Source organism: Physeter macrocephalus, chromosome 2, assembly GCF_002837175.3.
Source record: "Physeter macrocephalus isolate SW-GA chromosome 2, ASM283717v5, whole genome shotgun sequence".
In the NCBI taxonomy this organism is placed as follows: Eukaryota; Metazoa; Chordata; class Mammalia; order Artiodactyla; family Physeteridae; genus Physeter; species Physeter macrocephalus.
Window position 1 is genome coordinate 10120198 of NC_041215.1, and position 12575 is coordinate 10132772.

At 38.2% G+C, this 12575-nt stretch overlaps 1 protein-coding gene across 6 annotated transcripts in view; it reads right to left on the reverse strand.

The window, feature by feature from the left end:
- Positions 1 to 12575, reverse strand: part of RUFY1 (RUN and FYVE domain containing 1) — a 68797-nt gene that overhangs the window by 39739 nt on the left and 16483 nt on the right. For all 6 annotated transcript variants that reach the window (XM_055080231.1, XM_055080226.1, XM_055080228.1 and 3 more), the window contains exons 4-8: positions 11891 to 11992; positions 10334 to 10457; positions 5590 to 5651; positions 2441 to 2506; positions 114 to 183 (exon numbers count right to left, since the gene is read on the reverse strand). In XM_055080231.1, the coding sequence (XP_054936206.1) occupies positions 114 to 183; positions 2441 to 2506; positions 5590 to 5651; positions 10334 to 10457; positions 11891 to 11992 (424 nt within the window). The remainder of the gene's footprint in view (positions 1 to 113; positions 184 to 2440; positions 2507 to 5589; positions 5652 to 10333; positions 10458 to 11890; positions 11993 to 12575) is intronic.

Genomic DNA, 12575 nt, shown 5'->3' on the forward strand with positions numbered 1-12575 from the left:
ATGGCCGCTGAGCCTGCGCGTCCGGAGCCTGTGCTCCGCAACGGGAGAGGCCACAACAGTGAGAGGCCCGCGTACCGCAAAAAAAAAAAAAAGTATTTCAATAAGTTACAAACCTCTTCTTGAAGCTTTGAATTAGTCTTTTCCAACCCTTCTATCTTGGTTTGAAGATCTCCAACCGTGCAGCTGTAAAAAAGAAAATATTAAGTAAATGTGAACTTATAAAAGCTGACTGTTTTCCCAATCTGTAAACAAGGAGAATAGAGATTCCTAGATTTCCTATATGAAATGGAGAGTCAAAGGTCTCCAATTAACTCATAGATGAGAATTCTAAATATATATGTATGCAGTGTGTGTGTGTGTGTGTGTGTGTGTATATATATATATATATTTTTTTTTTACTGAAAAGTTTTCAATGTTTTCTCCAAATATGCTACCCATTTCTTGTTTAGCCAACTGGAAAGAAAACAGCATTTCCCCCAACACAATATATGGGAACCAAAATGCGCTGGCAGTCATATATCTAAAGTAATATTCATAACAAGATATTGGTACTTTTGGGTAGTACGATCAAAGGTGATTTTTAAATCTTTTTTATACTTTGTCCCATTTTTCACATATTCTTTAAGTAATATGCACTACTTTCATACCGAAAAATACATAAAAAGCTAATGTAGACTTGACAAACAACAATAATAATAACCACAACAATAATAGTAGTAGTTTTCTTTTTGGACAATGTGTCAGGCCCTGTTTGTTCTAAGCACTTTAAATGCATCAACTCCCCACAATTCTGTGAGGCAAATCTTATTGTTAATCTGTTTTACAGATGAGGAAACCATAACTTTATATTGAAAAACTCACTTAACTTCATACCCCTATGAACCCAGGTGGTCTGGCTCCAGAGCCTGCACTTTTAGGCAAGAGACCCTACTGTCAAAAACTGGGGCTTTATGCCAGTGAGGGGGGGTACCAAGAAACAAACCTGACAAGGCTAATGAACCAAGGTTCAAGAATTGGGTGGGAGAAAAATAAAAAGACAAACTGACACAAAATGAAAAAGTCAACAAAACAAAACATATGGAAGGAATTACAAGTTTTAAGAGTATGCCATTTTCAATTCTGTACCAACTACATAACTCAGAAAATATCAATAAAATTTCTCTTTTTCCTTAGGAAACATAAATTACCAAAAAAGATATATCCTCACGAGGAGAAAAGCTAGATGAATTAACAGCTAAGGAAAAACTGAAAAGCTGGCAAAGTATTGCCTCCATACAGGCTTTGAGCTTCAAATTTTCAAGGAGCAAATAATGCTCAAGAACTAGAAGGTGTTCCCAGGCACAGAAACAAGGCAAAGCTTCCTGATTCATTTTGTGAAGCTGCATAACCCTGATACCATGCCAGAGGGGAAACTATGGAACAACTATGTTAGGTTACATGTTAAGAGAATGACAAAATTATTAAAGCTATGATCAAGTAGAGTTTATCCCTACGAAGAAATCCATTAATAAACTATATTACACCAATAGACTAAGGGATAAAAGTCATGATTAACTTAATGGATGCTAAAAGGCGTTTGATAAAATTCAACATCTATTCCTTATAAAAGTTCCCAATAGGGCTTCCCTGGTGGTGCAGTGGTTGAGAGTCCGCCTGGCCCGCGTGCCGCAAAAAAAAAAAAAAAAAAAAAAAAAAAAAAAAAAAAAAAGTTCTCAATAAACTAAATAAACTAAGAATGGATTAAGAATCTCACTCTCAAAATAATAGCCAGCGTCACACCTCAGGAAAGCTCAGAGCAGCACTACCCGAGGTATGTTCTGAAGCACACACTAGCTCCTTTGCCTGTTTCATTGGCTTTCGGGGCCAGAGAGGCTGTTCCCGCAGAGAACTGCTAAATGTGCACAGTTTACTCTCTAAAGAGGGTTCAGAGAGAGAATTATATTTCCCAAACATGTTAGGCTGAGAATCTCCATCGATTCTCCATCAACACCCGCAACAACTAGTGTTTCATGAAACACAGGAGCAGCTTTCCAATTAAAATGAAAATTCAAGATAAAGATATGGGCTATCACTACTGAATTGCTTTCAAAGGTGTAGCCCAATGGTTTTCAACCCCTTTTTCCTGCCCAGAACGTTGGAGGGATGTGTGTTGATTCCCAGCAGCAATAATGCTTCCCATGCAGTGATTTCCAACTAAGTTTCGGTGGGCTAAGGGGTGGAGAGGTTTCATTTATTACTCTCTAATTTGCATAACTACTATGATTTCTTTATCTAGAAATCATACTTCTACAGTCTGTACACATGAGCACTGAACGACAACCCTTTTTCTTGGTTTGGAAAAAAGTTAGTTATAAATATATGGCAACTCAAAAAGGTTCCAAGAGGCAATTATCAGGCACTGAGAATGAACCGCAACACTGGAAAAAGGAGGGAGTCCTACCTTAAGTGCCGGTTAAGTTCTTCCACATAATTTTTTTGATCAAGGACATCAGTAATTCTTTCATGCCTTTTCAAAAGAACATAAAAAGAGAAATTCTTTTTACTCAGGGTTAATACTTTGTAATTGCCCCCCAACCTTCCAGTCACCTTGTAGGAGTACCAATGTCATCAGGAAACCAAGAGATGGTCAGAGCTTAGTAATGTCTACATGGTCCTAAGTGAACCAGCAAGGCGGGCTGGGAAGACATGGGAAACACTGGTAACAGGCTGCCTGGAGAGGAGCCTCCCTGCAGACACTCCTCCCACCTCTCCCCTAGCATTTGAGAAAGCCACTGGCATGCAAGGTAGAAAAACCAAAAGCCAATGTAAATGGCTCTCCAGTTAGGAGATGAAGCAGCCCTTGTTATACTGAAGGAAAAGAAGCTGCCTCAGAAAAGAAGACCACAAGACTCTTCAAAACACAAAGCTGATTAGTCTGGGTTAAAAAAAAAGACTCTGGGAACTCTTTGGCGGTCCAGTGGTTAGGACTCTGCGCTTTCACTGCCAAGAGGGTAGGTTCAATCCCTGGTCAGGGAACTAAGATCCTGCAAGCTGTGCAGCATGGACAAAAAAAAAAAAAGCAAAACGCAAAAACACAACACAACACAACAAAACTTCATACATCTTTATAAAAAAAGCAAAAAAGACTTTATCATTTTAAAGTTAGGCTCCCCCCACTAATTTCTTTACATACATATGTACATAAATGGGATCACGTGACCCAGGTTCATGCCACAGGTGCTGGATTTGCTGGTCAGTGCAGTCATTTTTTTTCTTTTACCTTTCTGCCCTTTACATAGCTCTCCCAGGTAACACATATTGATGGCTTTCTGAGTATCCTATGTGTATATAATCATAATATCTATCTATATTTTTACATATAGTATATGCAATTAAAATATAAATTAGAGAATTTGGGGGTTTTAAAAAATGGGATATATATACTTGTCAGTATTATACTTTTCTCACTCAATAATACCTGTGGAAATCCCTCTAAATCTCCTATACAGTAGGTCAAATTTGTTTTTCTTTCATGTGTGTATAATACACAGTGTGGAATACTTCAGATGTTCTACAAGTCATTCAATTGCAGATGTCCCTAGGTATCCACGGGGGACTAGTTCCAGAACCTCTGTGGATACCAAAATCTGCAGATGCTCAAGTCCCTTATACAAATGGCATAGCACAGCTGACCCTCTATATCTGTGGGTTCCACATCTGCAGGTTGAAGGGCTGACTGTATTCCCTTAATAGTGGATAATCAGTTTATTTCCAGTTCTTTTTGACATTAAGAATGTATTTTAAATTTCAAGTGAGTCAATCCTTGTACTGTGGGTGCATGAAGCATTAATGGGATTCCCGCTGGTCCCTTCCTTGGTAAGGTGCACTGCCAAGGCACTGAGAAGGAAGAGTTCTCATTACAAAGACGTGTGAAAGACAGGTAACAGATGTACGTGGTAAAATATTCAAACACAGCGCAAGGGTTTACAGTGAAACTCCCTCCCATGCCTGTCTCCTGACCTCTTCCCCACAGGCGGCCATGTTTTCAGGTCGATGTGCCTCTCTAGGAATGATCCATGTATATGGAAGTACAACATATAAATATGGTTGTATGTCTTTTTTGTTATAACATAAATGGTAGCATGTTATATACATTGTTTGCTTTTTTTTCTTTTCTTTTTTTTCTTCCAGGATAACTTCTTTTAATGCTCTTGTTAACAAGGATGAGGCAGAGCTACAATGTGGCATGAAAAGACACCCAAGACACAGTAGGATCAAAGAATAAGTCTAGTGGCAACTTAAATATATAATAGTACCTTTCCATTTACATCCAAACCATAAAGCAAATTATACTACCAACAAATATATACCTGCAAGGCAGTAAAGAAAGGCTTGGAAGGAGTCATGCATGAGTAGCTTCCTCTGAAGAAGCAGGGCGAGTGGGATTGAGATGGAGACGAGGGTATAGTGTTAATGGGGAAATTTGCCTTGTACTCTCTATTCTTCCACAGAGCCTAATTCCTTAAACAATGGGAATAGGAATGTATTACCACTGTAATTAACAATAGCTAAATAAAAACTAAAAATTAAAACAACGCAAAAACAAAAGTAGCATTCTTTGTCAAGTTACATGAAAAGATGCAACATCACTAATCATCAGGGGAATGCAAATCAAAACCCACAATATGCTATCATGTCATACCCGTTAGAATGGCTATCACCGAAAAGACAAGAAGTAATAAGTGTAGGCCAGGATGCAGAGAAAAGGGAACACTTGTGCACTGTTGGTGAAAATGTAAATTGGTGCAGCCACTATGGAAAACAATATGGCAATTCCTCAAAAAATTAAAAAATAGAATTACTAAATGATCCAGCAATTCCACTTCTGGGTATTTATCCAAAGAAAATGAAAACTAACTTGAAAATGTATATGCACCCCCATGTTCACTGCAGCATTATTTATAACAGCCGAGATACGGAAACAACCTAACTGTCCATCAATGGATGTGGTATATTCATATAAAAAAATACTATTCATCCATAAAAAAGAAGGAAATCCTACCATTTCTGACAACCTGAGTGGACTTTGAGGGCATTATGCTAAGTGAAGTAAGTAAAACAGTGAAAGACAAATACCTTATGATCTTACTTATATGTGGAATCTAAAATAAACACAAAACCAAACTCACAGATACAGGGACTGGTGGTTGCCAGAGGTGGGGGGGTGGGGGAGTGGGTGAATGGGGCCATAAGGCACAAACTTCCAGTTATAAAATAAGAAAAAAGCAAGTAAGTCCTGGGGATGTAATGTACAGCATGGTGACTGTAGTTAATAATACTGTATTGCATATTTGAAAGTTGCTAAGAGAGTGGATCCTAAAAATTCTTATAACAAGAAAAGAAATTTTTTGTAACTATGTATGGTGATGGATGTTAACTAGACTTATTGTGGTGATCATTTTGCAATATATACAAATATCAGATCATTATGTTGTACACTTGAAACTAACATAATGTTATATGTCAATTATACCTCAATTTTAAAAAAGGAGCATTCTTTGCCAGAATTTCATTAAAAACGTGAAGAACAGCATACAATACAGAACTTACTCTTTGCCAACATCAAGATCCTGCACATCCTTAATGTAGAGAGAAAAATCGATCACTCCAACCTGATCGAAATAAAATATACCAGTTTAAGTGAAAAATAACTTTTCACACTTTCCACAAACCTTACAGTCTTTAAAATTCAGGGTATTTACCTTCCTATCTCAGGATAAAACAAGAGGATTGTTAGGATAACCTGACAATCAGTTAGGTTAACCAGCTTAAAGCAGCAATCAATCAAACAAACAAACCAAAAGAAAAATAACCCCATCACCTTCTAGAAGAAAAACTTACTAAAAATCAGAATTTGAGGGAATATTCTGAAGTTTTACCACCTAGTTATGATTTGTTTCTTGCATTTATTTAACAATCAAAGTGTTGACAAGGATCAGCAAAGTTCTTTGGGTACAAAGTAATAAAAAAAAAAAGAGACCTGGATCTCTAAAGTGGTGACCTTAACTGATAACTCTGACTCCTTCTTCCCCCATACTGGGGTGAAAAGGTCCAGTCAGTATTTCAGGGAAAATTCTCTGCTGTTGTGGGGAACTAGGGGCTCCAAGACCCCTCAAAACCTCAAAGTCAGGGGCTTTGTCCAGAAATAAAGCACTTCAGAGAGAGTGAATGAGAGCCCTAGTCTGCCACCATCCACTCTAGTGTGAGTAAGTGCAGCCATTCCTTTGAAATATAGGAAAATTGGGTCCATCAATAGAGAAATATTTAAATCAGTCACATTATAGCCATATTGCAGAACCCTATGCAACCATAACAAAGAATGCAGAGAATGAATATGTAATGAAATAAAGAAAGCTCCGGGATAAAATTTTAACTCAAAGAATACTATGTACAGCATTAACTCCTTATAGTAACCTCACTTACGTTAAAACCAAAGCTATACATGATGTTTTCTGCAACTCCTCTGTTGCGCCTCCCACCCTTGAACCTGGGTGGCCAGTAAGGCCTGTCTTTATGAGCAGAAAGCAGCAGAAAGGATGCTGTGACTTCTGCAGCTAGGTTAACAAAGGCAGTACAAGCTTCCTCCTGGCTCTTTCCCTTGGGCATATACCTTTGAAGTTCTGAGCTTCCATGGGAAAAGTCTGGCTAACCTTGAGGCACCATGCTGGAGACCATGTGGAGAGACCACGTGTAGACAGAGATGCCCAAGAAGCCTCTGCTTCTCCAGCCTCAGCTCCCTGAGCCTTCTCAGCCCAGAGGACAGAGAGTGAGAGTGCATACGCCTTCAGCCACTCCAGCCCCAGCCACCAACTGCCTGTGATCACAGGTGTGCTTAAGAGTCACTGTGCTGAGCTCAGCCATCCCTCAAATATGAGGGACTGTAATCATTTATGTGACTGTTAATTTGTTATACTGCAACAGAAAACCAGAAAAGATTTAATTAAAAACAAAACCTATGTATACATAAATGCATAGGAAAAGTAGAAACAGTCCCTCAAATTTTTACCATTATCTGCGGGGACAAGACTGGGACTGAAGGGGGAGAGGAGAAGGGGAGCTTGAATTTCACTTTTCACTTTACATTCTTCTGTAATTGCTTATGCATTTCTTTTGTAATACAAAAATAATTTTAAAAGAAATATATATTTGACTGGAAAAAAAAGCAACAATAGAAGGAATGAGAAAGAATACCCAAAGTAGAAATTAATGGACTAGAAGACAGATAAAGCTCTCCTCTCAAAGCAAAAGTGATGTGTAAAAGAAAGACCTGGTTCTTCGAGCTCAACACAGTAGACAAATCTCTACCAAGTGCACAATATTACAATTTAGAAAAGTGAGATTTTAAAAAGCTGTAAGAAAATACTCTCATGCAACTAATAGATCTGAACGAAACAAATGATTTCTGAAAAAATACAAATGACTAAAAATTTTTCTAAGACTTAGGAAACCAATAAACTGACCAAAGCTATGCAAAAAATTAAAGTGGTCAAAGCATGAGGACCACAAAGCTTTTGCATAAAGCTGAAACTGTCATACCAGCAAGTTTTAACAAACCTTTAAAGAAAAATAATTCCTGCTCTAATAAACTGTTGTGGAAAACAAGAAAGAAAAGAATATCATCCAGTTTATTTTATGAGGTTATACAATCCTGACACTGAAAAGTGACAAAGACAGTATAGAAAAGGAAAATTCAGACCAGTATCACTTTTAAGTAGAAATACAAAATTTCCAAATAAACCACAGACATATTAAATCTAGGAGTATACTAAAAGAATAACGCACGATGACCAAGTAAGGTTTATTTTATGATATCACAATAGGAAACCTAAGAATTAATTTAATTATAATTATGAGTTAAAAATGGATATGACGTCTCAATAGATGCCAAAAAAGGTATTTGATAGCATTCAATGTTCATTTTTAAATAAAAATATAAAGTAAGTTAGAATAGAACAGTACTTTCTAAACATCAGAAAGAGGATCCCTCAGGGTGCAATAGCAAATACTCATACTTTATGGTGACATACAAGAGGTATTAAAGATAACAATAGGCCAGGGGGCTCAATCACATCTATTACTTAATAAAAATCCCAATTAAATTTTTAATTTGGAATCTGACAAAATGATGTTCAAGGTCTTCTGGCAGAATGGACAGCCTCAACTATATCTGAAAAATAAGTACAACAAAGTAGGCAGGAAGTGAACTGACAGAGCATAAAACACACTATGTGGCTTTGGTAATTAAAAGACGTTACTGGCATAGAAATAAAAAGATCCAGACACTAAATAGAGAGTCCAGAAATAAGCCTCTGAGCATAATGGATATTTCAACACATGATAAAAGTGGAATTTCAAATTAGTAGCGAAATAATATTTGATACATGATATTGAGAAAACTTTACTACTACTGTAGTAGTAGTTTACTACTGTACTTATATAAGAAATCTAGACTTCTACTTCACACTATGTCAAAACAAATAACAGGCGGATCATTTAAATGTAAAAAATATACATGTGATTTTAAAAATTAGGTTAATTTTTAGACGTGGAAGGACCTTTCTAAGCACAATACCTTAGAAGGTATAAAGGAAAAGTCCATTAAATATGACCGCCAAAAAAAAAAAAAAAAAAAAAAAAGTCTACAGGGAAAACAAGCCCTGAGACAGCAGAAAAAAAAAATTTATAACAAATATTCTGACAAATGGTAAATATCCTTAATCAATAATAAAGGAGTGGAAAAAGGTGGAAAACTCAAAAAAATGGGCAAAGGATATGAACAAGTGAACCACCAATGGCAAATAAAACATGAAAAAAATAACGTTATCTTCCTAGTTCTCAAAAATATAATTTGAGATGAAGAGTTGTTTTTCTCTCAGATTAAAAAAGACCAAGAATGCTCACATGTCATCACAACACTCATGCAGAATGTGTACACTCTGACAGAGCAATCTCAAAACTTATCCTAAGAAAATAAACAGAGTAAAAAGAAGTATGAGGATGTTTATAACATTACTGTTATAACATGGAAACAACTTACATTAATAAGTACTGGTTAAATAAATTATGGTACATTCATAAAATGGATTACTATGCAGTTGTTTAAAATGGTTTATATCTCTTGACATCAAGAGCTATGTGGAACATATTATTAAATTAAAAAATTGCAAAATGGTGTGCTTGGAATAATCACATTTTGGTTTAATGAAAAAAGAAAACTCCAAACATCTGTCTCTGAAATATAAATACACACATACACCTTTCTTCATGTGCTTCAAGGATGTATCCTGAAATATAGCACTGAATTAGCTCTTTCTGTGTAATGGGATTATGTGATATTTTGTTTCTTATTGAAAAAACGTCTTTGTATTTTTTGAAAGATATTTAACAGGCAAAAACAAGAAAACTACTGGGAAAAAAAAAAAAAAAGAGAGAGGAGAAGTTACAGTAAAAAAAGTTGACCTGGTCACAGAGGGATTGGGGAAGCTTTAGATTCATGTCCAAACATGTAGTGGGAAGAAGCCTGGGGCACTGCCCAGTTACAGATGCCCTGAAGAGGTGGAGGTGAGGGTGGGGCAGGGTGTCCTGATTTACAGTCCCTGCCACCATGAGTTTAGGCCTCAGCCCTGGTCACCAGCTCCCGTGCAAGAGGAGAGCCCATGGCAAGAGGGCTGTCCCACCCCATGGGGCACTCTGCATCTTACTGCCTACTTTCATTTGTGCTCCGTTTTACCATCTGACTTCCCAAATCTCTCCTGAGTCTATCTTCCCACTCTCCATGCAACCTGGGGCTTCCAGACTTGTCTGCTCAATGTTTTTGCTTTCCCTATTCTTGGCTGCTTCTAACTCATGAACTGGATGGCTGCTAGCTTGGTCTTTCTCAATCCCAGGCCTGATCATTTCAGTATACTGCTTAAATACCTCCAAAGGTTTTTAAGTTCCAGAGTTCCAGGGACAAAAACTAAAGCCTCTAACATGGCACTGATGGCCTAACAACTGGGCCAGCCTCCACCTTTACTTCACTCATCGAGCATCCTGTGTTCTAGCCATGGAGAACTGCTTCCTGTTCCCAAACATGCCATGCTCTCTGTGTGTGCCTCTGTGCCTTCGCCCAAGCTATTTTTCACCCTTCCCCAAGACCTTTGCCAGCTGCTCCCCACTCTGGTCCAGCACAGCACTGTGCCAGATGCCCCCTACCATCTGCCCCTTCCTTAGGTTCAGCATATGTCTGCGGATCCTATGTAAAATCCCTGGCCCAAACAAGGCATTCGATCTGAAGTCAAAATTCCCATTTTACCTGAGAATCCAAGTCTTCTCCTTTTAAACAGAGGTTGGCATCAAGCACATTGAGTCCCACCAGCAGACCAACAATCACCATCCCTTCTTCCTCCATCATTAATGCCTCAGGCTCATAGAACTCACTGAAAGAGATTGATACAACAGGAACACCTTCACCACCATGCTCTTGGACCTACTCTGCCTTTTCACCTCTTAGCTCATGGCCTGGCTGCCAACTTCATCAGGAGCCAGAGGCTCCCTTGTGTGAATTCCCTTCTTCCTTCTATTTCCTCTCCCACTTTAAGTGCTGCTATCTCTTCTCTGGCCTCTCCTCTCTTCCCCCAGCTTAAAATGGACTCTTCCTACCTCTGGTCTAGGGTTAACTCTTCTGTTTGGACCCTGGACCCCAGTCCTTCTCATCTCTTGGCTCCTGTGTTCCTGAACATCACTCTGCCCCTCCTGACCACCCTGGTTCCTTCTTTTGTGTTGCTATGAACTACTTCTACACTTACATTCATGTCAACATAAAGTGGGATCCCACAGCCTCCCCCACCACCCATCCAAGGATGGGTGTCCTCTTCCCTCTTCCCTGTGTCCCATGGAACAACACTGGCTGCTTTTACTTCCTTACCTCCAAGTCACCTCAGCCATTACAGTGAGGCTCCATCCATTACCACTCTGGTCACCAGCGATTAGCTAATTTACCATTGTGTGTGTGAGTACATGAGAACTTATTATCCTAAGAATTAGTTGTTTAGAACAAATTAGTTGTTTAGAACAAATTAGTTGTTTAGAACAAAATCTGTACCTCAGAGTTACTCAGTATAATGGTACTCAAAGAAGAGTACAAAGTACGTGAACTATTTGAAACCAGTATTTATCATGAAAAGATATGTTCAATAATAAGCCATGACTTGAAAACAATGGAAAATTTTGGGTGACTGTAAAAGACATTTTTATTTCAGTTAGATAAGAAAATTATCTCTGGAGAGATTTGTTCCTTGTAAATGCTCATATCCTGGAGGAAATTCCTCTTATAATGGTTACTTTTGTTTATAGAGTTATAAATATAAAAAATGAACCCAGTCATAAATTTCAGAGATAGACAGTTCGTCTTTACTGATGCCAAGAGATATAAAAGTTTACAAACTGAATGTGGAATCCTAAAACAGGTAATCTAGATATGTTCCCTTACAAAAAGCAGGGTTTTATACTTTAAAATTGCCCACTGAATCTAGTTCAAGTCATTTTCCCCCTATTGTCATCCAATCAAATACCATTTTGTTGAAACTTAATGGAGTATGCTGTCAGGGTGCCTAATCTTAGGTATTTTTGAAGAACTATCTTCAAAATGACTTTTCAAAATGAAAATATACATCTTCATTCATAAAGACTTTCAGACATCAGTGCTCAAAAAATAAAATACTGCTATTTTAAAACTAAGCCACAGAGTAGTTACACTTAATAATTTGAATAAAAACTGTACAGTATATATTCTTGTTTTAATTCCGAATGATCTACAGAACTGTGTTCTAATTACGAAGCAAAAGCTAAACAAAGATAGGTGATGAAATACCTTAAGAGATGTTTATTGTCTATAAGCACTTTCAGATAATCTGCCAGTTTCTTCTGCATGAGTGCAAGATAAAGCCAAGCTCTGCCCCTTCCCACAGCTGTCCTGGAATTCAAACAGAGAATCAAACTATTACGGCATAACAATAATAACAACAAAAAACAAAGGGAAAAAAACCAACTTAGCCAAGGAGAAACACATGTTCACGCATACACATGCTTGTGAATGCAGAGAACGCTGTAATAGAGCTGCCCTGGGGGCTGGGGGAGCGCACTGTCTGGGAAGGCTGAGGAAATGGCTCATTGCATTCTTTGGGTATTGTTTGAAGTCTGTATCATGGGCATGTATTCTGCACCCCCCCCCAAAAAAACAGGAAAAAAAATTTAAGCCACAAACATCTGATTTCTGGAACAAACACAATTAGATAAAACTTTGCATGCATTCATAAAATTTCACAGGGAGCCAGGAAATACCAGGTTAGATTGTATAATGAATAAATTTTCTTTCAAAAGACGAATATAGGGGCTTCCCTGGTGGCGCAGTGGTTGCGCGTCCGCCTGCCGATGCAGGGGAACCGGGTTCGCGCCCCGGTCTGGGAGGATCCCACATGCCGCGGAGCGGCTGGGCCCGTGAGCCATGGCCGCTGGGCCTGCGCGTCCGGAGCCTGTGCTCCGCGACGGGAGAGGCC